This window comes from Erythrolamprus reginae, chromosome 2, assembly GCF_031021105.1.
Source record: "Erythrolamprus reginae isolate rEryReg1 chromosome 2, rEryReg1.hap1, whole genome shotgun sequence".
NCBI lineage: Eukaryota > Metazoa > Chordata > Lepidosauria > Squamata > Dipsadidae > Erythrolamprus > Erythrolamprus reginae.
In genome coordinates this window covers 44462267-44488716 of record NC_091951.1, presented here as the reverse complement: position 1 = coordinate 44488716, position 26450 = coordinate 44462267, and the positions used below count along the sequence as shown (strand labels likewise).

The 26450-nt window shown below is 42.6% G+C and overlaps 1 protein-coding gene across 5 annotated transcripts in view; it reads right to left on the bottom strand.

The window, feature by feature from the left end:
• Positions 1-26450, bottom strand: part of LOC139160304 (interleukin-17 receptor E-like) — a 59562-nt gene that overhangs the window by 8428 nt on the left and 24684 nt on the right. For 3 of the 5 annotated variants that reach the window (XR_011557918.1, XM_070738032.1, XM_070738031.1), the window contains 10 exons: positions 22036-22159; positions 19664-19797; positions 18043-18111; positions 15573-15639; positions 11405-11592; positions 9807-9860; positions 6998-7045; positions 4482-4527; positions 3165-3316; positions 2946-3014 (listed from right to left, as the gene is read on the bottom strand). Coding sequence is in view for 3 of the 5 variants with exons in the window: in XM_070738032.1 (XP_070594133.1) it covers positions 2946-3014; positions 3165-3316; positions 4482-4527; positions 6998-7045; positions 9807-9860; positions 11405-11592; positions 15573-15639; positions 18043-18111; positions 19664-19797; positions 22036-22159 (951 nt within the window). In the remaining 2 variants the exon portion in view is untranslated. Of the gene's footprint in view, positions 1-2945; positions 3015-3164; positions 3317-4481; positions 4528-6997; positions 7046-9806; positions 9861-11404; positions 11593-15572; positions 15640-18021; positions 18112-19663; positions 19798-22035; positions 22160-26450 lie in introns of all 5 variants that reach the window. The other 2 variants (XR_011557917.1, XM_070738030.1) reach the window with 1 other exon arrangement.

Here is a 26450-nt window from a genome sequence, read left to right as displayed (position 1 = left end):
AACCTGGGCAAATGCCCCCCTCGCCACAGCTGAAAGATGGTTCTCTAATGTAAGCTGTGGATCGAGGAGGACGCCCAAATTGCGGACCCTCTCTGAGGGGGTCAGTAATTCCCCCCCGGGGTAATGGATGGATAGATGGAATTGTCCCTGTGAGGCAGAACCCACAGCCACTCCGTCTTATTAGGGTTGAGTTTGATTCTGTTGATACCCATCCAGACCCCAACAGCCTCCAGGCACTAGCACATCACTTCCACTGCTTCGTTGACTGGACATGGGGTGGAGATCCTTCTGTGCATACACAGGAAGGAAAATCTTGTGGGTGGACAGGTGTAAGAGCGAGATTTTGGCCATTTTGTGCTTATGCGCATGCGCAGAAGAAGAAAAACTGATGAAATCTTGTGTGCACATGCACCCACTCACAAGATTTTGCTTTCTGTGCATGCTCAGAAGCAAAATATCACTCGGACACATGGGGGAACATGCTGGGGTCACAGAGCTCTGTGGGAAACGCACTGGTAGCAGCGGTAAGTGGAATCCGCCCGTTTATAACTATTGTAGCATCTCCATGGTCATGGGATCAAAATTCAGATGCTTGACAACAAGCATGTATTTTTGGTGGCTGTAGCATCCTGGTCACCATTTGCAAACTACTCAGACCCCTTCTGAGAAGCAAAGTCAATGGCGGAGGCCCAATGGTGACTTCCTACATCTCAAACCAGTTCAATAGAACCTGGTAAGATATTTATGAACTGAGCCAGCGGTAACAAGGTCAGCCAATGAATAGGCATAGCAACTCAGTCAGCCAATAGGAGCTAACTACTTTGGAGTCTGTGCAGAGAATTGAAATTAAAAAACTTAAGCTTAAGGCTGGGTGTGGCTCCAGTCTCCACTCTGCGGTTTCCTCTCTGAACTCTGCTGAAATGAAACTATGTTCTCTGCTGTCTGTAACTGATTGAAGAAGAACTGTGCTAATGGTACTGTAAATATATAGTTAGGTTTCTAAATAAGTTAATGAATCCAGCTGAATCAGTCATCTATGACTTTCACAGTGTCTGTCTGCTCTTATTTTAACTTGCTTATTTACCAGTGCTTCTCAAATTGTGTGGTGGGCCCCTCTGGGGGAGCAAGGAGCAATTCCAGGGTGGGGGGGGGGCGTATGACCCTGGGGAACATTTTTTTTTGTCATAGGGAGTGGGGGGGGGTTTGAACCAAATAATAGCACACAACACAGAGCAGGATTTATGAAGTGCAGATAACCATATTTTTCCATGGTGTCTTAAGAGACACCACGGAAAAATATTTAACAGGGATGAAAAGAAAGGAGGAGAGAGACGGAGATAATGAGACAAACGTAAGTCACCTGAAAGCTAAGACAAGGAAATATGACGAAGCATATGTAGCGCTTAGCTTCACTGTGACTACAGTGGGAGACAAGGAAAGACCGGTAAGTTTACTGTGTCTAAAAATGTTGGCAGCGGACAGCATGAAGCCAAATAAATTAAGGGGTCACTTAAACACATTACACCCCAATCACGCTGATAAGACGCTTGAGATTTTTCAGCAAAAACATTTATTTTATTTATTTATTATTTGGATTTGTATGCCGCCCCTCTCCGAAGACTTGGGGCGGCTCACAACAAGTGCAACAAATCATAAATAATCCAATTAATTAAAATATTTAAAGATTTTAAAAAAACCATATACTAACAGACACACACACAAGCATACCATGTATAAATTAAACATGCCCAGGGGGAGATGTTTCAATTCCCCCATGCCTGACGGCAAAGGTGGGTTTTAAGGAGTTTACGGAAGGCAGGAAGAGTAGGGGCAGTTCTAATCTCCGGGGGGAGTTGGTTCCAGAGAGCCGGTGCCGCCACAGAGAAGGCTCTTCCCCTGGGGCCCGCCAACCGACATTGTTTAGTTGACGGGACCCGGAGAAGGCCCACTCTGTGGGACCTAATCGGTCGCTGGGATTCGTGCGGCAGGAGGCGGTCTCGGAGATATTCTGGTCCAATGCCATAAAGGGCTTTAAAGGTCATAACCAACATGCCGAATATTGCAAACAATCATCCTGGCAGAGAGTTGGGGGGGGGGGGCAAAATGTTTACTTCTTCCTGGGGGGGCGTAATAGAAAATAATTGAGAAACACTGCCCTACATGGAGATGCCCTCAAAGCGGAAGTAGCCCAGTTGACCTGAAGGAACGTAGCCAGAAGCAAAGGAAAACTGATCATAAAATAAAATAAAATAAAATAGAATAGAATAGAATAGAATAGAATTTTATTGGCCAAGTGTGATTGGACACATAAGGAATTTTTCTTTGGTGCATATACTTTCAGCGTACATAAAATAAAATATACATTTGTCAAGAATAATGTGGTACGAAACTTAATGATTGTCATAGGGGTCAAATAAGCAATGAAGAAGCAATATTAATAAAAATCTTAGGATATAAGCAACAAGTTACAGTCATACAGTCAACATGGGAGGAAATGGGTGATAGGAATGATGAGAAAAACTGGTAGAATAGAAGTGCAGATTTAGTAGAAAGTCTGACAGTGTTGAGGGAATTATTTGTTTAGTAGAGTGATGGCGTTCAGAAAAAAACTGTTCTTGTGTCTAGTTGTCTTGGTGTGCAGTGCTCTGTAGCGACGTTTTGAGGGAAGGAGTTGAAACAGTTTGTGTCCAGGATGTGAGAGGTCAGTAAATATTTTTCCAGCCCTCTTTTTGACTCGTGCAGTATACAGTCATATAATCACAGTCATAGCGAAAACCATAAAATCCAGGTCATGTGATTTTCACTTAGGGAAAAATTACATGGCCAAGTTGCCAGGCCCAATTCCTCACAAAACAAGAAGGAATTGATTCTGTGGTAAAACTGTACACATTTCACTAAGGAATTACTCTTCTCTTAACAAAGGGAGAATGGAAGCTAGCCCTTACCAGCACACAACTTCCGGAGACTGTCCAAGGAACAATGAGGTTCATTTCACCCAAGGAAGATCCCCCTGTCTGCAAAACATAACCTTGAATTAAATCCTTCCGCTACCAACCTGGTCAAATACAACATCTTTTCTTAGGTATTCCACACTCAGCAGTCATGACTGAGTTATTTCTGGAAACTATCCCAAATGCCTCCGCTTGAGACCAGGAGTCACTTACATGGGTGATGCTATAGACAGGGGGTTCAGGTTGGCACTGACTTGAAGATACTGGCTGGCACAAGGCGGAACTAAAGGAAGCTGGTGTGCGAGAATGGAAGTTTAAGTGGAGTTGCAGACATTTCACACTGAGAGATACATTCCACGTAGCATCTGGAAAGAAAGAACAAAGTCAATTGTGTTCATTTATCAGACAATAATCTACTATTTCCAATCTTTTGAGGAGAAATGTGTTACGGTACATGATAAATGTACTGACAATAACTATGAGCCATGGTGGCACAGTGGTTAGAGTGCAGTACTGCAGGCTACTTCTGCTGCCTGCTGGCTGCCTGCAATTTGGCAGATTGATTCTCACCAGCTCAGGGTTGATTCAGCCTTCCATCCTTCCAAGATGGATAGAATTGTTGGAGGGCAATAGGTTTATTTATTTATTTATTAGATTTGTATGCCGCCCCTCTCCGAGGACTCGGAGTGGCTTCCAACAAGCAATACAATTTACAAATCCAATATTTAAAAACAAAACACATTAAGAAACCCTTATTAAAAACAATCACACAACTCAACAAACCATAAAATGCATAAAACGGGACAGCCGGGGGAATCAATTTCCCCATGCCTGCCAAGATAGACTGCGGAAGGCAGGGAGGGTGGGGGCAGTTATAAAACCAAACATACATACAAACATACCATGCGTAAATTGTAAAGGCCTAGGGGGAAAGAATATCTCAGTTCCCCCATGCCTGACGGCAGAGGTGGGTTTTAAGAAGCTTACAAAAGGCGAGGAGGGTGGGGGCAATTCTAATCTCTGGGGGGTGTTGGTTCCAAAGGGCCGGGGCCGCCACAGAGAAGGCTCTTCCCCTGTGTCCCGCCAAACAACATTGTTTTGTCGACGGAACCCAGAGAAGGCCAACTCTGTGGGACCTAATCGGTCACTGGGTTGACTCTGTAAACTGCTTAGAGTTGGTTGTAAAGGACGGTGAAGCGATATATAAGTCTAAGGGATATTGTTATTGAGGCAGAGGGTGAAATCCAGCAGGTTCTGACAGGTTTTGGAGAACCGGTAGCAGAAATTTTGAGTAGTTCGGAGAATTGACAAATACCACCTCTGGCTAGCCCCAGAGTGGGGTGGGAATGGAGATTTTGCAATACCCTTCTGCCTGGAGTGGGGAGGAAATGGAGATTTTGTAATATCCTTCCCTGCCACGCCCACGCCCCCTAAGCCACGCCCACAGAACCGGTAGTTTTTTTAAAAAATGGATTTAAAAATGGATTATCATATCTATAAGGGTTCACATTGTGACTTAAGTAGACTCACCTGCCTGGTGTGGGCACTCGGTGTGGCTGGTGTTCATATAAGAAAACTAAAAAAAAAAGATTGAGTTGTGACTAATCATATAAAACCCTGCAGTTAATATTAACTCGGATTTAATACTTAAGAAAATTTAAGTCCCCCAGTTAACCTTGTACCTTCCTTCATTAAACATTTGTCACGCTAGAATGAGGAACTGCCCTAAATCAAAGGACTGAGCTATATTAAATCTTTTAATTATTGCCTCAAGGCTGAAGCCTGACTATCCCATTTGACTCTAAAGACTTCCAGAAAAGAAGATTTACTAATTTTTTTGCGGGAGGAGGGGGCGGGAATTTGTAATTCAACCAAGAATAATACAATTCTTTTAAAAAATTAAACTTTGCCAAACTCTCATTGGACATCTTGCATTTTAATATAAGCTCTCGTGACATCTTGTACAACATCAGAAAGATCTTATGTGACTTGTCATCATTTCTATTTAAATTCAAAATTGGAAGTCATAGGGATGCAGGTAGAGGAGAGAAACCTTGCAGGTGCCATATTAGCAATCATTACATTAGATAAAACAATTAATCAGTGGGACAACTTGCCTCCAAAAATTGTGTGAATGCTCCAACACTGGAAGTTTTAAAGAAGGGAATGGATAACCATTTGTCTGAAATTGTATAGGCCAAAATTTCCTGCCTAAGCAGTGGATTGGACTAGAAGACCTCAAAGGTCCCTTCCAACTCTGTTATTCTATTCTGTTTCTATTATTTCTATTATTTCTATTATTTCTGTTATTTCTATTATTTCTATCATTTCTATCATTTCTATCATTTCTATCATTTCTATCATTTCTATCATTTCTATCATTTCTATCATTTCTATCATTTCTATTATTTCTATTATTTCTATTTCTATTTCAATTTCTATTCTTAGAACTGATTCATTTGTAGACCTGCAGACATAGACTATAGTAACCCATCTTGAACTGCTACATCATCAATCTTCTGACGTTGCGTGATATATTCCACATAATTTTAAGTAAACCTACATCTTATATGCTGCTAGTGTCTCTTTCCTTGGATACACTTTCTATGGTTTTTAACTTTTGTTTATTTAAAAGACTTATATGACTCCCTTCTTATACAATATAACCAGTGAAGGGCTACCAAAACTTTTACTAACACACTGTGGGCGTGGTTTATGCAGGACGCCCTGCATTTGCTTTAACATCTTTCAGTGCAAATTGGATGCGCTAGGGTGGAGCTCCATTTTCGCTACCCAACTGCATCCCTCCCCAATCCGGGCACTAGCCCACCCCCGAATATAACCCTGAGTAGCTTCAACAGTCTGATTACTATACTGTAAATGTATGAAAAGTACATTTTGAAAGACTTTTCAATGACTGTTTACTGAGTCTCAAAGATTTACAAAGAAGTAGTTTGGGCTGAGTAATTTTCTTTTGGAATGGCGCATTTTGCTCTAAAGGCGATGAACAATTTGCAGCTATAATGGAGTCTACCCATCACAATTTTAAGTTGTGGCTCACCCGATTTTATAACCTTTCAGCGGCGATCATTAAATAAACCAATGATTCACTATGGGTTGTTTTTGCTGAAAAATGGAAGTAGATGTCATTTCCTTTGACAAAACTCTCATAAAATGCAGCCACGTGACTGTGGCAGCCTGCAAACAGTAAATGCAGGCCAGTTGCCAAGTACCCAAGTCACATGATGATGGTGGAAGGGTCACTTTGGAACTCTGGTTGTAGGTCCCCCACAAGGAGGTTCACTATAACTTCAAACAGTTACTAAGCAACGGGTTATAAATCAAGGATTCCCTATAGACGTGCATCTTAGTTGTATACTTTCATAAGAGCACAGATACAATTTACTTCTTCTTTTTTTAAATATAATTTTTATTGATTTTTATAGGTTTACAAAAAACAAACATATAACAGTGCACAGTGCTTGTGCCCATCACCAAACAACACACACACCCCATCACCCCCACCACCCCTACAGGAGGATTCAAAGAGGTTTAACTTGTTTATCTATCTATTAATCCTTGGCTCTATCTTGAGCAAATTTTACTAAAAGAGTGATTGTAGTTTATTTTTCGTATTTACATCACAGATTTTACTTAACATATAATCTTTTACCTTGTTCCATCGCACCATCAGCTTTTCTAATTTATTCTGATCAAAATTATTTAATCTTATTTCCATAATTTCAAAATATATGTGATCCACCATATACCAATACCAATTTTGTACTGTCCATTTTGTAGAATCTTTCCATCCTAAAACTATCACCGCTTGAGCACTTTCCAATGCTGCAGTTTTAATTTCCTTAGATACAATTTACTTCAACAGTTCCTAAACTAGATAAAGTTCATTGCTTTCACTGCACATTTGTACCTTCAAACTTTCTTAGTGTTTGTTAGGCTTATAATAGATCACAGTCACTCAGTTCTCAACAGGCAACTATTTCATAAGGATGCGATGGGTGTTTATGTGTAGATGTATCTCTTACCTTGAAGCAGAGCTGTGGATTCACATCTACGCTTTCAATGATGTACGCCTAGCATAAGAATTAAATGTTAGGACAATGGAAGGGAGCATCTCTCTCTCTCTCTCTCCCTATCCCTCCCTCCCTCCCGCTCTCTCTCGCTCTCTCTCAAAAACCAATACAGTCTTTGTGCCTCAAAATAACCCCGGGAAAAAATAATAAAAAACAACCAGCAAGTCTTCCCATTATTATATACTGCTCAAAAAATAAATAAGTAAAGGGAACACTCCAATAACACATCCTAGATCTGAATGAATGAAATATTCTCATTGAATATTTCATTTGCACAACTATTCCATTTGCACAACAGCATGTGAAATTGACTGTCGATCAGTGTTGCTTCCTAAGTGGATAGTTCAATTTCACAGAAGTTTGATTTACTTGACGTTATATATTGTGTATTTAGGAATATGGACCATGCTGCCTCCAGCTATTATTATGCACCATGGTGGTGCAGTGGTTGGAATACAGTACTGCAGGCTGCTTCTGCTGACTGAGGGTTCCTGCAATTTGGCAATTTGAATCCCACCAGGCTCAAGGTTGACTCAGCCTTCCATCCTTCAGTGAAATGAGGATCCAGATTTTTGGGGAGGGGGCAAAACGCTGACTTTGTAAATCACTTAGAGAGGGCTATAAAGCATTGTGAAGCAGTGCATAAGTCTAAATGCTATTGCTATTAAAAAAAAACAGGAGGGTCTGGCTGCATTTTCTCCAACTTGTTTAAAATGCAGCAGCTCTAGGAATGATGAGTGTGCTGGAGTTTATTTACATTAGCGCTACCCAACCTTTCCAGATTGACAGCCTGGCCTGGCACAGAGGGTGGAATGGCCTGTGAGTGGCAGGTGTGCACCCACACCCACACAACACACACAGAGTTGGTGCTAGTATTGGTGTTAGTACCAGGTGCACACACACTCCACTCACACGAATGGAGCTTTGCATGGGAACGCAAGTCTCCGCCATTTGCGGACAAAGCACACACACTCTATTCGCACAAATGTAGCTTTGTCCGCAAGTGGTGGGCACTTGCATTCCTGTGCAAAGCTCCAATCGTTCAAGTGGCAAGCAGGCAGCTCTGCTTCCAAGAGTGGCAGATGCTTGTGCTCGTGTGCGAAGCTCCCCTCGTGCAAAAGGAGTGTGCTTCTGCGCAAAGCCCCATTCGTATGAATGGAGCTTGATGTGCAAGTGCCCTCTGCTTGTGCAGGTGGAGCTTTCCATAGGAGTGCAAGGGTTCACTGCTCCCATGAGTAGGGCTTTGTATGGATGTGCTTTCCTGATGCTTGTGCAAGTAGAACTTCATGCATGTGCCTGTCTATCGTTCACAAAGCCTAGTTTCTGTTACAATACTCATAACTAGTGTTGGGTGAATTTTTTAAAAAGTTTGTGTTCGGGTGCTGAACCTGAACTTTTGCCGAACTTTCGAGTTCGGCGCTCGGGAAAGCGCCAGGAAGCGCCGCCGCCCAGCTGTCACCTTCCAGAACAGCCGAGGCACTTCCTGGTGCTCTCCCGAACCCGAACTTTTGCCGAACTTCTGGGTTTGGCATTCAGGAGACCGCCGAGAAGCGTCCCGGCTGTTTCTGAAGGTGTCAGCTGGGCGGCGGCACTTTCTAGAACAGCCGGGGAGCTGTCGGCCAGTCGGGAGGCAAAAAAGGAGGTGGGAAATCCCACGAGATTCCAGGGGCGGAGCTTTGACATCACTGAGACATCCTTCCTGGCCAGCTGAAATGGGGGCTCTACCCCTGGAATCTCCTCGTGGGATTCCCCACCTCCTTTTGCGCCCCCCGACCGGCCGACAGCTCCCCGACTGTTCTGGAAGGTGACAGCTGGGCGGCGGTGCTTACTGGCGCTCTCCCAAACCTGAACTTTTGCCGAACTTTTGCAAAAATTCAAGTTTGGGTTTGGTATACCGAACCGCGCAAAGTTCGGTACGAACCTGAACTTTGCAGGTTCAGTTCGCTCAACACTACTCATGACTGGGAGAGCCAGTGGTAGCAAGGTCAGCCAATGAATAGGCCTAGCAACTCCATCAGCCAATGGGAGCTAACTACTTCTGAGTCTGTGCAGAGAATCAAAACTGGAATTTAAGCTTGGCTGTGGCTCCAGTCTCTGCTCTGTCTCCACTCTAAATTCTTCCACTCTGAATTCTGCTGTAATGAAACTAACTCCTGCTTGTGTTTGCTTAAAGAAAGAACTAATGTATGAATCTACAATGGTATTGTAGATTCACATATTACTATTTTTATAAAGAAGTTATTGAATCCAGCTTGATGAGTCATCTGTGTACACTTCTGGTTTTATTTTACTACGAATTTTAATCGTTTCGAACAGGCCATAAGCCAATAGGGGGCTGTGGCCTAAGGGGTTTGGGGACCCCTGATCCACATGGAACCTCGACTGCAAGAGCTACATTTGGTACTGCTTATCTCTTGGGTGCAATTTCAAATGCTGATTGTTACTTTTGAAGCCCTGTATATGCTCAAGGCCTGGTAATGTGCTCTGAGTATATCTATTTATCCAGCGAGATTGGAAAGAGAAGAGTCCTGCTTTTGAAGGAATGTGATTATCAGGAGACCTGGTGCACCAGACCCTCTTCTGCAATAGGCTTCCCCCATGTATAAGGTTATCCCTCTCTGCTCTTCTTCTGCTTTCATGAAACAGTTTTGTTTTTTAACCCATCTATTGGAGATTGGCCAAAAGGATGACTTTTCCCCAAGGTCTCCAGGCAATATGAACTGATTAGATGATTAGCTTTGAGGGTTTTAATCTTACTTACTGCAATAGGAATTGCACGCCTGTCAATGTCCACAAACTCAAAGGGCACAGAAGTCTGGATAAATAAAGAAAATAAGTAAATGAATACCAGAGATACAATGTCCGAATGTCTCAGAATTATGTATTATTATTATTATTATTATTATTATTATTATTATTATTATTATTAATTAGATTTGTATGCCGCCCCTCTCCGGAGACTCGGGTCGGCTCACAACAATAAAAACAATATTATAACAAAACAAATCTAATATTAAAAGAAGCATATAAAACCCTATCAAATATTTAAAAACCAAACAGCACATTCATACCAAACATGAAACAAAATATAAAGAAGCCTGGGGGAAAGATGTCTCAACTCCCCAATGCCTGGCGGTATAAATGAGTCTTGAGTAATTTATGAAAGACAAGGAGGGTGGGGGCAGTTCTAATCTCCGGGGGAAGTTGATTCCAGAGGGCCGGGGCCGCCACAGAGAAGGCTCTTCCCCTGGGACCCGACAAACGACATTGTTTAGTCGACGGGACCCGGAGAAGGCCAACTCTGTGGGACCTTATCAGCCCCTGGGATTCGTGCGGTAGTAGGCGGTTCCGGAGGTACTCTGGTCCAATTCCATGTAGGGCTTTAAAGGTCATAACCAACACTTTGAATTGTGACCGGAAACTGATTGGCAGCCAATGCAGACCACGGAGTGTTGTAGAAATGTGGGCGAATCTGGGAAGCCCCACGATGGCTCTCGCGGCTGCGTTCTGCAAGATCTGAAGTTTCCGAACACTTTTCAAAGGTAGCCCCATGTAGAGAGCATTGCAGTAGTTGAACCTCGAGGTGATGAGGGCATGAGCGACTGTGAGCAATGACTCCCTGTCCAAATAGGGCCACAACTGGTGCACCAGGCGAAAGATGATGTTCTCCACCCCAACCTCCTTCACTCTCATTTCCTCAGCTCGCATGGCAGGTTGGGAGAAGCTCTCTCGTAAAGTGCCTGATAAGGACATTCTCTTAACAAATACCAATTCTGCCTTCCACCTTTTTCTTCCATCTGTTCAGGAAATGAAGCGTGCGAAACTAAGGGAGTAGGTTCCTAGAATCACTTGGCCTTCATCACTTGCTACTACTATGCATAGTACACAAAATTGTCTGCTTGCAACGTCCTGCCTGTCAACAACTACTTCAGCTTCAACTGCAGTGATACACAGGCAAACAGTAGATACAAACTCAAGGTAAAGCCCTCCACACTCGATGGCAGAAAACACGACCTCAGCAACAGAGCGGTCAACACCTGGAATGCTCTACCTTACTCCGTTGTTACGTCCTCAAACCCCTACAGCTTCAACCTTAAACGGTCCCCTGTGGACCTCACCCCATTCCTAAGAGGTCCGTAAGGGGGCATGCATAAGCCCACCAACGTGCCTACCATCCCTGTCCTACGGTCCCTCATTTATTAGTACTCATTTCCTGTATTCGTGTCCATGTTTCTACTTATACCTGTTATTTTCTGTTTGATGAACTAAATAAAATAAAAATAAATAAACACTTGACTGCCCTTCCCACAAAACCTTGTTATTCTCATGCTATTCAGTGTGATCTAGATGTCCTTTCACCTGGTTGACTTCAGGGACTGTGGAATTGGGGATATCTTTGCACATAGCCTCTGGAGCAGAGTTTTCCTTCCAGCAAAGTGAGACAGTGGGTTGAAACTTGCAGCGGCCACTCAAAGATATAGCCATTTCAGTTTTGTCAATGGAACTGAAGTCATAAAAATGCGCCGAAGACCAGAGATCTGCAGCATCTAGGAAAATAAATAAGGAAAACGAATGAATGAATGAATGAATGAATGAATGAATGAATGAATGAATGAATGAATGAATGAACGAACGAACCAATGAACCAATTTCTACATTTTCATGCTATTTGCATGCTGCCCAGAATTGCTCTTTCAGGGAAATAGGTCAGATGTCTTAAATATGATAAATACGATAAAAGAAAGAAAGAAAGAAAGATTGATTTCTAAACTTACACCAGTTTTTCAATACCTCCTTTTGACACTATGACATTAATATTGTATTATGTTGCATAATATTTCCCTAGTGTTTATTTTGTTAGAAGAAACAGTATTTTTTCAGGAACCCCAGGCAATCACCCTGTATTGTTTAGAAATATGTGTTGCTGTATCCTGTCTGCATGGTCTATATAGTAATCAGTTTGATCTGTCATACAGTATAACCTAAATTTCAAAGGCAAATATGAATTTGAGAAATGGATGTAGGGTTCAACACAAGCTGTCTTTCAACCTATTGAAAATAAATATTGGTTTCTACCATTGCATTTCCTACCTACAGGTACCCCAGCTGACTAAGTTCTCTGTTACCTCAGGTAGAAATAAATATAGAAGAGAAAATGAACCTTCCTTCCTTCCTTCCTTCCTTCCTTCCTTCCTTCCTTCCTTCCTTCCTTCCTTCCTTCTTGCCTGCCAGCCTGCCTACTGCTTGCCTGCCTGCCCCCTTTGACATATGCGTAGGGTAGATCACAAAATATATAAGTAAAATACTATAGTTTCCCAGAAAAATTAAAATGTTACAACATATTTGAAACAGTTCTAATGTTTAACTCTAAAACAACAGTGAGTTAACACAGGGAATGTAATTCATCCAAGAAACAAAAATTGAAATTGTGCAAAGTTACGCTGTTTTAACTTCACAAAAGGCATGAATTCTGTTGGATTTAAAGAAAACAGCTAAACTCCCACATGTATAATAGCTACAATTTTGTTAAATATCAACTGGCTGGGTTCACAAATCTCAGAAAGTCTATAACAAATAAACCATGTAAAAGCTGATGTTTAAACCTGGCCAAGGAGAGTCAACTAATAATTGATGGGCCAAATAATTCTGCAAATATTTGCTCAGCACGGCTTGGAAACAATTGTTTTGAAAGCCACAACGGATAATTGGTAAATCAAATAAGCACCTGCTCTGTTAGCAGAATGAAAAGGAATATTTTCAGACCTTGGCAAAGACCATTTACGGTACAGGCAACATTTATACTTACTAATCAAGGCAGAGAGTCAGTATGACTATAACACAAAGGAAGTTTTGATTGATTCAGTTTGCCAACAATTAGGCAATGATTTGGCAGAGTTTAGTTTTATTTGTTACCTATAGTAAATTTTTATGTGCTTTTGTTTGTGCTCTCTGTGTGTGTGTGCGTGTGTTGTCAGTGTGTGTGCCTTCATGTCATTGTTGACTCCAGGCAGCTTCCTCGACAAATCTATGATGTTTTCTTGGCAATAATTTCAGAATTTCTTTTTCCTTCTTCTTAAGGTTGAGAGAAGGTTAACAGATTAACAGAGATGGATGAGACCTTGTAGGTCATCTAGTCCAACCCCCTGCTCAAGGGGGAGACCCTACACCACTTCTGACAAATGGCAGTCCAATCTCTTCTTGAAAATGACGAAGCTCCCACAATTTCCAAAAACAAAGCTGTTTGTGGTAGCCACTCAGGTCCTGGAACCCTGTTATCATGTCTCCCCTTGTCCTTCTCTTCGCTAGGGCTGGCCATGCCCAGTTCCTGCAACCTCTTTTCATATGTTATGGTCTCCAGTCCCCTAATCATCCTAGTTGTTCTCTCTGTCTGACCCAAAGTCACCAGGATGATTTTATTAAGATTTTATTAGGCAAGGCTAGTACTTACAGACGGTCTCCCAGCTTCTAAACTATTTCTTTATGTAGAAATTAGCTACCGGTAATTAATATTTTATGGCAACGAGTAGTGATGGGCGAACTGAACCCGCACAATTCAGGTCTGTACCAAATTTTGCAATGTTCGGTATGCCGAACACGAACCTGGAATTTTTTCAAACTTCGGGCAAAGTTTGGGGTCGTGTTCGGCATTTGGAGCTTTGACGTCACTGGCAGGTTGCTAAGGATGCCAAGGTGATCACTTCCTGGATTCCATGGAATCCAGGAAGTGATCACCTTGGCGTCCTTAGCAACCTGCCGGTGACGTCAAAGCTCCACCCCGGGAATCTCTTCACGGGAGGTATCCCCCGTTCAGGTTCGAGTTCGGGTTCGGTTCGGGTTCGGCCGAATTTTGCGTAAAGTTCGTCCGAACTTGCCAAACCTGAACACCGTTGGGTCATCACTAGCAACGAGATAAACAATGTCTGAGCAACAAGAGACTGGTAAAAAGGTGAGGCTAATAAAAACACAAAACAAAAACCTCTTCCTCATATGGATCATTACTCTTATCTTTATTTATTAAATTAAATTTAAATCTTCCTGGTTACATTCCAGATTGCCAGTTTCCTGCTATCACATCAGTTTCTTGCCCTCAGACTTTGTAGGGGTGGGGAACGGCAGGGCTTTAAAGGCCCCTGAGATATGGGCATCAACCATGAACACAAAGAGATAATCCACATATACCCACCATTGAAAAGAGACAATGAAAAAAACAAAGAAGGAAACAAAAATACTCTCTTCAGTAGCTGACCTGCAGATAAGGAGGGATTAACACCACACAAAAATCAAGCAGACAAACAACCAAGCAGAAAACAATAGCCTGATCAAGAAACTATGAAGGACAAGATCACACACCCCATTAACAATGGCAGGATACGTTATTGCACCGTGGTACCTCTACTTACGAACTTAATTCATTCCGTGACCAGGCTCTTAAGTAGAAACGTTTGTAAGAAGCAGCAATTTTTCCCATAGGAATTAATGTAAAAGCAAATAATGTGTGCGATTGGGGAAACCACAGAGAAGGTGGAGGCCATGTTTCCCCCCCAGAAGATTCCTAGAGAGGACCCATGGAGACTTCTCTCCACCTTTTCCATCCCTGTTTCCTCCCAGGAGATTTCTAGAGAGGACCCATGGAGGCTTCTCCCCGCCTTTTCCAGCCCTGTTTCCTCCCAGGAGATTTCTAGAGAGGACCCATGGAGGCTTCTCCCCGCCTTTTCCATCCCTGTTTCCTCCCAGAAGATTCCTAGAGAGGACCCATGGAGACTTCTCTCCACCTTTTCCATCCCTGTTTCCTCCCAGGAGATTTCTAGAGAGGACCCATGGAGGCTTCTCCCCGCCTTTTCCAGCCCTGTTTCCTCCCAGGAGATTTCTAGAGAGGACCCATGGAGGCTTCTCCCCGCCTTTTCCAGCCCTGTTTCCTCCCAGAAGATTTCTAGAGAGGACCCATGGAGGCTTCTCCCCACCTTTTCCAGCCCTGTTTCCTCCCAGGAGATTTCTAGAGAGGACCCATGGAGGCTTCTCCCCGCCTTTTCCGGCCCCGTTTCCTCCCAGGAGATTTCTAGAGCGGCCCCACAGAGGCTTCTCCCTGCCTTTTCCGGCCCTGTTTCCTCCCAGGAGATTCCTAGAGGCCCCACAGAGGCTTTTCCCTGCCTTTTCCGGTTACAGTTTCAGAGAATCGGGTTTGTAAGTGGAAAATGATTCTTAAGAAGAGGCAAAAAAATCTTGAACGCCCAGTTCTTATCTAGAAAAGTTTGTAAGTAGAAGCATTCTTAGGTAGAGGTACCACTGTATATAATCAGGGAGCAAACCCCACACCAGCACTGATGACGTAATGAAATGCTTGCAAGCAAACAACCAAGTTCAGACCACCAAGGATTCCGTAATATAGGCATCAGATATTTGCCCGTACTATTATTTGTGAGCCACTGACTCTTCCCATAACCTATGAAATCCTAGCTCTCGTTCAGCCAATTAATAAACCAAAAAAAAAAAAATCATTATCATCAATCTTGCCTATAGCAGGACTCACAAGCTTTTGGCTGATTCCGGAAAGGACACACGATCTTGCGAACGCTGTCTTTCTTGCTATCTGATGCCTGCAGAAAAAGAAACTAAGTCAGAAAGGTACCAGTTGATTGCATCCCATCCTTGGCCCAGTGGTTGAGCTCAGGTAGGGCTAAGGATGGAAATTGCCAAGAACCCCTCAAATAATATTGTGCCACCTTCTGTATAGATCAGTGATGGTGAATCTTTTTTTCCTCGGGTGCCAAAAGAGTGTGTGAGCACGCTGTCGCGCATGCGTGAGTGCCCACAGCCATAATTCAATGCCCAGGGAGGGCGAAAACAGCTTCCCCCCACCCCTCTGGAGGTCAGAAACGGCCTGTTTCCCAACTTCTGGTGGGCACATTAGGCTCATGTTTTTCCCTCCCCAGGCTCCAAAGGCTTCCCTCCCCCATCACCCCGGAGGCTCTCTCAAAGCCAAAAATGCCCTCCCAGAACCAGAGCCAAAAATCAGCTGGCTGACACACAAATGCACGTTGGAGCTGAGCTAGGGCAACGGCTCACATGCCAGCAGATATGACTCTGCATGCCATCTGTTGCACCCGTGCCATAGGTTCGCCATCACTGGTATAGACCAACAGAAGCATTTATGTTGAGGCATTCTATAATTATTATTGTTGTTGTTGTTGTTGTTGTTGTTATTATTATTATTATTATTATTATTATTATTATTATTATTATTATGTCAGTACAACACAGCAAACGAGATCACTATGCTGGATTTCGTATTTCATCACCAGTCGGGCGCTTCCCAAGCACCTAGGACTGCGTGATGTAGCAGCGAATTATGTTTGCCGATCCCAGTAAAGTTGCCTTCTGCAATTGACAGATGGAGATTTTGTCAATTCCGATGGTTTTCAAATGTCCGCTGAGATCCTTTGGTACTGCAGCCAGCGTGCCAAGTACCACTGGAACCTCTTTTACCGGCTTATGCCGTTATTATTATTATTATTATTATTATTATTATTATTATTATTATTATTATTATTATTATTATTATGTCAATACAACACAGCAAACGAGATCACTATGCTGGATATTCCTTCCCCCTAGGCCATTACAAGTTATGCATGGTATGTTTGTGTGTATGTTTGGTTTTATAATAAGGGTTTTTAGTTGTTTTAGTATTGGATTGTTACATGCTTTTTTTATCATTGTTGTTAGCCGCTCCGAGTCTACGGAGAGGGGCAGCATACAAATCCAATAAATAATAATAATAATAATAATAATAATAATAATAATAATAATAATAATTTCGTATTTTATCACCAGTCGGGCACTTCCCAAGCACCTAGGACTGCGTGATGTAGCGGCGAATTATATTTGCCGATCCCAGTAAAGCAGTAAAGCATTATTATTATTATTATTATTATTATTATTATTATTATTATTATTATCATCATCATTGTTGTTGTTGTTGTTATTGTTGTTATTGTTATTGTTGTTATTGTTATTGTTAATTTATTTGACTTCTATGCCGCCCAATCCTGAAGGACTCAGGACAGTTTATTTTAGTTGTATGCAGGGCTAGTATTCAACCGGTTCAGACTAGTTCGGATGAACTGGTAGTTGCGGGGATCAGCTGGCCCCGCCCACTTGCCCCCGCCCTATTCTGTCCTATGTTTCTGTGTTTTTCAGCTTAGCTGATTCGTGTGGCACAGCAGATTAGAAACATAGAAACATAGAAACATAGAAACATAGAAGTCTGACGGCAGAAAAAGACCTCATGGTCCATCTAATCTGCCCTTATACTATTTTCTGTATTTTATCTTAGGATGGATCTATGTTTATCCCAGGCATGTTTAAATTCAGTTACTGTGGATTTATCTACCACATCTGCTGGAAGTTTGTTCCAAGGATCTACTACTCTTTCAGTAAAATAATATTTTCTCATGTTGCCTTTGATCTTTCCCCAACTAACTTCAGATTGTGTCCCCTTGTTCTTGTGTTCACTTTCCTATTAAAAACACTTCCCTCCTGGACCTTATTTAACCCTTTAATATATTTAAATGTTTCGATCATGTCCCCCCTTTTCCTTCTGTCCTCCAGACTATACAGATTGAGTTCATTAAGTCTTTCCTGATACGATTGCTGCACCTCGGCTGTTTTAATCACCAGCACTGCAATGGAAGGTAAGTTTTAGAGCTTTATAATGGGTGGCATGTACGCGACTGGCGTGCGCTCACCGAATTGGTTGTCAAACCAGTTGAACACCACCACCAGTTGTACGGCAGGCAGAATCACCTTTTTTTGTGTGAAATGAGCAGCCATATAAATTTCATGAATAAATAAATCAATAAAAATATACAAAGGAATCTAGTGAGATCTGTCTCGAGACTGAACTTCGTAGGGTTCTTTAATCCCTCTCTCCAAATTTTGCATTGTCCCCACTTCAAAAAAACCCCCTTTATTCAAACCTCTTGAGATGCTGCACACACCTCTATGCACAGACAAGGAAGCAGGAACTCGTATGGCAGCAATGCAGGGCGATGTTTGGAAACCAGAACCTGGGAGGTAAAAAGGAAAAAAAAGCCATTAAAAAAAAAACAAATAAGCAAAATTCAAGTCTTGAGTTTTACAAGAGACGCCAATGCCAACTAAAAAAAAAAAAGAGGGCTGTGAAAATATTTACTGACACCCACCCACCCCCCGCATCCTGGACATAAACTGTTTCAACTCCTACCCTCAAAACATCCCTACAGAGCTGCAAAGCAAGACAACTAGACACAAAGAACAGTTTTTTCCCAAATGCCATCACTCTGCTAAACAAATAATTCCCTCAACACTGTCAAACTTTTTACTAAGTCTGCACTTCTATTCCTACTAGTTTTTTCTCATCATTCCTATCACCCATTTCCTCCCACTCCGGATTGTATGACTATAACTTGTTGCTTGTATCCTAAGATTTTTATTAATATTGATTGTTTCTTCATTGCTTATTTGACCCCTACGACAATCACTAAATGTTGTGCCACATGGCTCTTGACAAATATGTCTTTTTCTTTTATGTACACAGAGAGCATATGCACCAAAGACAAATTCCTTGTGTCTGCAATCTCACTTGGCCAATAAAGAATTCTGTTCTGTTCTGGTCTGGTCTATTCTATTCCACTCTATTCTATTCTACTCTATTCTGTTGTGGTTAGCTCTGGTCCAGCTCCTGCCTCAAGGACTGTGGATGTGGGGGAGACATCCACATGCTGCAGGCCTGTTTTGCCCCCGGTGGAATCTGCTGATGAAAGCTCCTCTGACCAAGAAGACATGAGTGACAGGGAGGAGGAGAGTGTGGCAGACAGCTCAGAAGGAGATCAATTATCTAGCTCCTCCTTGGATTCAGAACAAGAGTTAACGATACAGCCACGCATGCGGAGAGCGATGCATAGGCAACAACAACTGAGAGATTATTATCAAAGAAAATGAGGCCACCTGTGGTTGGGTGGGGCTGTGGTAATTAGTGAGGCTGCTATAAATAGCAGCCTGTGGGTTTGGCCATTGTGGAGGATTATCTGATGGTTGTGTTTCGTGACTGCTTTACTGACTTTGACTTTTTGTGTGCTGATTTTCCCCCGCTTTGAAACTAAACCAGAGCAAAGTGTGTTTCCCTTTGTGAAAGAAGGACTGTGAATTGCCTCACAGCTGCAAGCTAAGTATCACAGGACTGATAAGGGACTTGTACAAATTACCAGTTTGTTTGGAGATAAGTGCTCTTTGCTACACCAAAAGAGGGCTTGGTTTAAGTGAATTTTCATTATAAAGAACATTGTTTTGAATTTTCAAACGTGGGTGTGTCTGAAATTTGTCCCTGTGAATTTTCGGGAGGAATCTACCAGAGAGCCCGACAGAACGTATTCTATTCTATTCTATTCTATTCTATATAAGAGCAAAATAAACTGAGCATTAAGAGAAAAAGTTAAAGTGCCTCCAAACAAATTCAGGGTTTTCCGAACTACTCAAAATTTCCGCTACCGGTTCTGCAGAACTTGTCAGAACCTGCTGGATTTGACCCCTGCATCCATGGGTATTTTCCAGATTTGACTTTTTTCCCCTTCATGAGCCCACCTGCCGATGGAAAGATGGCTGCAATTCTTTGCATCCCAAACTCAACTGATGACAGAGGCGTGCAGTAATGGCCTTGGGAGCAGACACTTCAATAGCTCGGGAAGCTGGTATCCATTTGTAATCGAACTCAAGTCCTGAAAGTGGGAGAACAGGGTAGAGAATTGTTATGACCGGACACTGAGAAAGCAAGGCGAGCCAGAATGGGAGAAGCCCTTTTATTGAAACAACAGCAAAAAAAAGACAGAAGTGTCAATAACACATAGACAAAAATCACCTCAGCCGCAATCTGACAGCTCATTTATATGCAGCTATCAGATGCAGCAACCAATGGGAAGCTCCGGAAGCTCCCTCTCTGCGAAATGACCAATCAGAGACATCCTCGGCTGTTACCAGCGAACAAAAATTAAGTCTCATCAAATGACAAGTTCCTTTATAGCAGGAGTGTCAAACACAAGGCCTGAGGGCCAGATGTGGTTGGATCTGGCCGGCGGGGCCATGCTGGAAAATGTAAGGGTGCGGCCTGCATTGCTTTAGCCCGGTCAATGCAAGGAAGACGCATGGGTCATTCTTTGTCAAGTGGACCAATTTTCAGAATCTTCTCCATTCGACCACCTTCAGTTTCAATGGAACTTTGCACATATATTCCTTATGGTATAAAACTGAGGTATGCAAAATTTCAGTTTTATACCATAGGGAATATATGTGCAAAGTTTCATTGAAACTGAAGGTAGTCGAGTGGGGACACCTGGTCCACTTGACAAAGAATGACCCGCATGCCAGCAGTTTGGAGAGTGGCATCAAGCTGGCCATGCCCACCCAGTTGGTCACCCCCAGTGAGTGGCATCCACGCCCACCCAGTTGGTCACCCCCCGTGAGTGGCATCAAGCTGGCCACGCCCACCCAATTGGTCACCCCCCGTTAGTGGCATCAAGCTGGCCACGCCCACCGAGTTGGTCACCCCCAGTGAGTGGCATCAAGCTGGCCATGCCCACCCAGTCAGCCATGCTTGTCCAGACCCGGAGTTCAATCACAGCCCTGATGCAGCCCTCAATAAAATGGAGTTCCACGCTCCTGCTTCATAATAATAATAATAATAATAATAATAATAATAATAATAATAATAATAATAATAATAATAATAATAATAACCACGTATGCGGAGAGGGGTGGCATACAAATCTAATAAATAATAATAATAATAATAATAATAATAATAATAATTATTATTATTATTATTATTATTATTTATTAGATTTGTATGCCACCCCTCTCCGAAGACTCAGGGCAGCTCACAACAATAGCATAGCGACAATCTCCCCAGTAATTATATCGTTTCATTTCTTTTTCCAGTTTCCTGTGCCAAATTGTCTTTTGTTGTCAAGAGGCTACAACCACACAGCCTTCCTTGCCATGGCACACTTTTCCCCACAACATGGCAATCGCTGTACAGCTAGTCCTCAACTTACATCTGACCCCCAAATTTCCAATTCTGAGCAAAAAGGTTTTTTAGTGAGTCTTACAATCTTTTTGGCAAAGTTGTTAAATGAATCAGTGCAGTTGTTAAATGAATCATTAAGCCAATCTGGCTCTGCCCCCCATCCCCCCACTGACTTTGCTTGTCACAAGCCAGCTGTGAAGGTTACAAAGGGTGATCACACATGACCTCAAGACAGAGAAATTGTTGTAAATCCATGCCAAGCGCTTGAATTTTGACCAGCGGGGATGCTGCAACAGTCATAAATGTGAAAAACAGTCATAAGTCACTTTTTTCAATGCCATTGTAACTTTCAACAGCCACTAAATACAATACAATAGAATAACAGAGTTGGAAGGGACCTTGGAGGTCTTCTAGTCCAACCCCCTGCTTAGGCAGGAAACCCTACACTATGTCAGACAAATGGTTATCCAACATCTCCTTAAAAACGTCCGGTGTTGGAACATTCACAACATTGTTCCACTGAGTAATTATTCTAACTGTTAGGAAATTTCTCCTTAATTCTAAGTTGCTTCTCTCCTTGATTAGTTTCCACCCATTGCTTCTTGTTCTGCCCTCGGGTGCTTTGGTGAATAGCTTGAATAGCTTGAATGACTGATTGTGAGTCAAGAGGACTGCGTTGTGTTATCAGCTAACAGCAGAGGGAGCTCAATGATGGCTGGAACTGGTGGATTCCCTCTTATCCTAGTTTTAAAACCTTCCAACGATCTCGTGGCCATTTCTCTTCTTCACTTAATAAATACTCAGCAACTCTCAATGCTGAAGTTTTTGATGTCCAGCAGAAGTAGTTTTGGGGTTGTTTTTTTTCTAAATATACATTGGAAGATAGGAGGTGATGATGCATGCATGGTTTACGTGCCTTGTAAAGGGGTCTTACCTGGTTGGTTATTAGGGACTTTATATATCTCTTTGAGGTTTAGCTTCCCAGCAGGAATGCTCTTCACTGAGACATACACCTTTTCATCACTGGACACCTGGAAGCTGCCGAACTGCATCTGCCACTGGAAAAACAATGCCTGGGAGTCAGAAATGCCCCTTTCATTATTCCCAGCGTGTGAATCATGATGGATCTTCCCAAGCCTCCAAGGTAGAGCAGACTAGGAAACCAAAGTCAGGCAAACCCATACGACTTTTAGTAGAGTAGAGTAGAGTAGAGTAGAGTAGTACCTCTACGTATGAACTTAATTCATTCTGTGACCAGGTTCTTAAGTAGAAAAGTTTGTAAGAAGGAGCAATTTTTCCCTTAGGAATCAGTGTAAAAGCAAACAATATGTGCGATTGGGGGAACCATAGGGAGGGTGGAGGTCCTGTTTCCTCCCAGGAGATTCCTAGAGGGGCCCCATGGAGGTTTCTCCCTGCCTTTTCTGGCCCTGTTTCCTCCCAGGAGATTCCTAGGGAGGTCCCACGGAGGCTTCTCCCTGCCTTTTCCAGCCCTGTTTCTTCCCAGGAGATTCCTAGAGAGGCCCCACCGAGGCTTCTCCCGCCTTTTCTGGCTCTCTTTCCTCCCAGGAGATTCCTAGAGTGACCCCCGCAGAGCCTTCTCCCTGCCTTTTCGGGCCCTATTTCCTCCCAGGAGATTCCTAGAGAGGCCCCATGGAGGCTTCTCCTGCCTTTTCTGGCTCTGTTTCCTCCCAGGAGATTCCTAGAGAGGCCCCACGGAGGCTTCTCCCGCCTTTTCTGGCTCTGTTTCCTCCCAGGAGATTCCTAGAGAGGCCCCACGGAGGCTTCTCCTGCCTTTTCTGGCTCTGTTTCCTCCCAGGAGATTCCTAGAGAGGCCCCACGGAGGCTTCTCCCACCTTTTCTGGCTCTGTTTCCTCCCAGGAGATTCCTAGAGAGGCCCCATGGAGGCTTCTCCCTGCCTTTTCCGGCTCTGTTTCCTCCCAGGAGATTCCTAGAGAGGCCCCATGGAGGCTTCTCTCTGCCTTTTCTGGCCCTGTTTCTTCCCAGGAGATTCCTAGAGAGGCCCCATGGAGGCTTCTCCCTGCCTTTTCCAGCCCTATTTCCTCCCAGAAGTTTCATAGAGAGGCCCCATGGAGGCTTCTCCCCATCTTTTCCGGCCCTGTTTTCTCCCAGGAGATTCCTAGAGAGGCCCCACGGAGGCTTCTCCCTGCCTTTTCCAGCCCTGTTTCCTCCCAGGAGATTCCTAGAGAGGCCCCATGGAGGCTTCTCCCTGAGTTTTCCGATTACAGTTTCAGAGGCTCAGGTTTGTAAGTGGAAAATGGTTCTTGAGAAGAGGCAAAAAAATCTTGAACACCCGGTTCTTATCTAGAAAAGTTCGTAAGTAGAGGCATTTCTTAGGTAGAGGTACCACTGTACAGTATACCGCTTCACAGTGCTTTATAGCCCTCTCTAAGCGGTTTACAGAGAGTAAGCAATCTGGGTCCTCATTTTACTGGCCTTGGAAGGATGGAGGGCTGAGTCAACCTTGAGCCTACTGAGATTCGATCTGCTTGATCAGCAGAAGTAGATTGCAGTACGTACTGCATTCTAACCACTGCACCATTGAGGCTCTTTTGAATTGGGTTGAGAGAGGGATGACAAACCATCTGATAAGCTTTTGAGGGCTGTACATGGACTTCAGCCAATTCTCCTACAGCCCACAATGCAGCCACGAAGTTGCCTGACTTCAGCTCAATGGAGATTCATGAAATCGCTTTTGAAAGTAATGTGCTGATGATGCAGCTGCTTTCTCACCAGCCCTGTGAATCATCTGCACTGCAGCATCTATTTCCAGTGTCAAGATAACTGTCTGTCACCCCAGCCTTGTGAATCAGGTACTGTTGTGTCCAGAGGAGAGTTAGGCCTTGTACCCGCCCCATATTCCTTGGGCGGGGAAATACTACAAGGTGATTGGTTGGCTGAGCCTGGCAGCAAGGGTATATATAGCTGCCAGGAACGGCCATGTTGTTGTCTTGTTTTGTTCCTTAACTGTTACCTTCTGCTCTGTTAAATAAAAGAACCGTTATTTACCCTAAGTCTGAGAGGAGAGGCCTCTTTCTGCACCTGATCCATTTGGTGGGAAGGGGATTCTCAGTCAAATAGAAAAGGACAACATCTCCTATAATAAGACTCAGTCATAGAGTGGAGTGCAGTGGAGTGGAATGGAATAGAATAGAATGGAATGGAATGGAATAGAAACATAGAAACATAGAAACATAGAAACATAGAAACATAGAAACATAGAAACATAGAAACATAGAAACATAGAAACATAGAAACATAGAAACATAGAAACATAGAAACATAGAAACATAGAAACATAGAAACATAGAAACATAGAAACATAGAAACATAGAAACATAGAAACATAGAAACATAGAAACATAGAAACATAGAAACATAGAAACATAGAAACATAGAAACATAGAAACATAGAAACATAGAAACATAGAAACATAGAAACATAGAAACATAGAAACATAGAAACATAGAAACATAGAAACATAGAAACATAGAAACATAGAAACATAGAAACATAGAAACATAGAAACATAGAAACATAGAAACATAGAAACATAGAAACATAGAAACATAGAAACATAGAAACATAGAAACATAGAAACATAGAAACATAGAAACATAGAAACATAGAAACATAGAAACATAGAAACATAGAAACATAGAAACATAGAAACATAGAAACATAGAAACATAGAAACATAGAAACATAGAAACATAGAAACATAGAAACATAGAAACATAGAAACATAGAAACATAGAAACATAGAAACATAGAAACATAGAAACATAGAAACATAGAAACATAGAAACATAGAAACATAGAAACATAGAAACATAGAATAGAATAGAAGTTGGAAGGAACCTTGGAGGTCTTCTAGTCCAACCCCCAGCTTAGACAGGAAACACTACACTACTTCAGACAAATGATTATCCAACATCTTCTTAAAAACGTCTAGTGTTGGAACATTCACAACTTCTGGAGGCAAGCCGTTCCACTGACCAATTGTTCTAACTGTCAGGAAATTTCTCCTTAGTTCTAAGTTGCTTCTCTCCTTGATCAGTTTCCACCTATTGCTTTTGGTTCTGCCCTCAGGTGTTTTGAAGAATAATTTGACTCCTTCTTCTTTGCGGCAACCCCTGAGATATTGGAACACTGCGATCAGGTCTGCTATCATTAAACTAGGCCTACCCAGTTCCTGCCACCGTTCTTCATATGTTTTAGCCTCCGGTCCCTTAATCATCTTTGTCACTGTTCTTTGCCCTTCTTCTAGAATCTCAATATCCTTTTTGCATCGTGGCGACCAAAACTGAATTCAGTATTCCAAGTGTGGCCTTACCAAGTCTTTATAAAGTGGTATTAACACTTCATGTGACCACTTCACATGGACTGCAACTCATGTTTATAAAGATCCAGGCTAGAAGAGGTTACAAGGGGCAGAAATTCTACATCTACAGTTTTCCCTGGATGGAATAGAGTACTTAACTCACTGAATTTCTGCCTGTTATACAACTTGTATTGATACAGGTAGTCCTTATGACCGCAATTGACACACACACCCATGAAACACCTGTTGTTTGTAATACTATAGCGTCTCCAGAACTGAACACAGTATTCCAAATGGGGTCTCACCAGCGCTCTATATAAGGGGATCACAATCTCCCTCTTCCTGCTTGTTATACCTCTAGCTATGCAGCCAAGCATCCTGCTTGCTTTTCCTACTGCCCGACCACACTGGTCACCCATTTTGAGACTGTCAGAAATCACTACCCCTAAATCCTTCTCTTCTGAAGTTTTTGCTAACACAGAACTGCCAATGCAATACTCAGATTGAGGATTCCTTTTCCCCAAGTGCATTATTTTACATTTGGAAACATTAAACTGCAGTTTCCATTGAGACAGTTGTTAAGTGAGTTTTATCACATTTTGCAACCTTTCTTGCCACAGAACAACAATCACTGTAGTTGTTAAGTTGGTAACAACTAAAGAGTAGTTGAGTTGTGAAGTAAATCTGGTTTCCTTATTGACTTCCTTGTCAAATCGCAATAGGGAAACCAGATTTACTTCACAACCTGTTACCATGGCTATTCTAATTCATGAACTCTTATATACTGACAGGGATTGTGTTCCAGAGAAAGGGAGCCACCACAGAGAAGACCCTTCTTCTGGGTCCCGCCAGATATATCTCCACAGGTGGCATGCGGAGCCATAACAGAAGGCACGTGAGACTTTGCCAAAAATCCCCCAACGAACAAACCGGAAGTTTGGAAAAATGCACTTCCGTTTTGCCATTGTACTATTTTTTGCATTCTGGAGGGTTCAGGGAAGCTTCC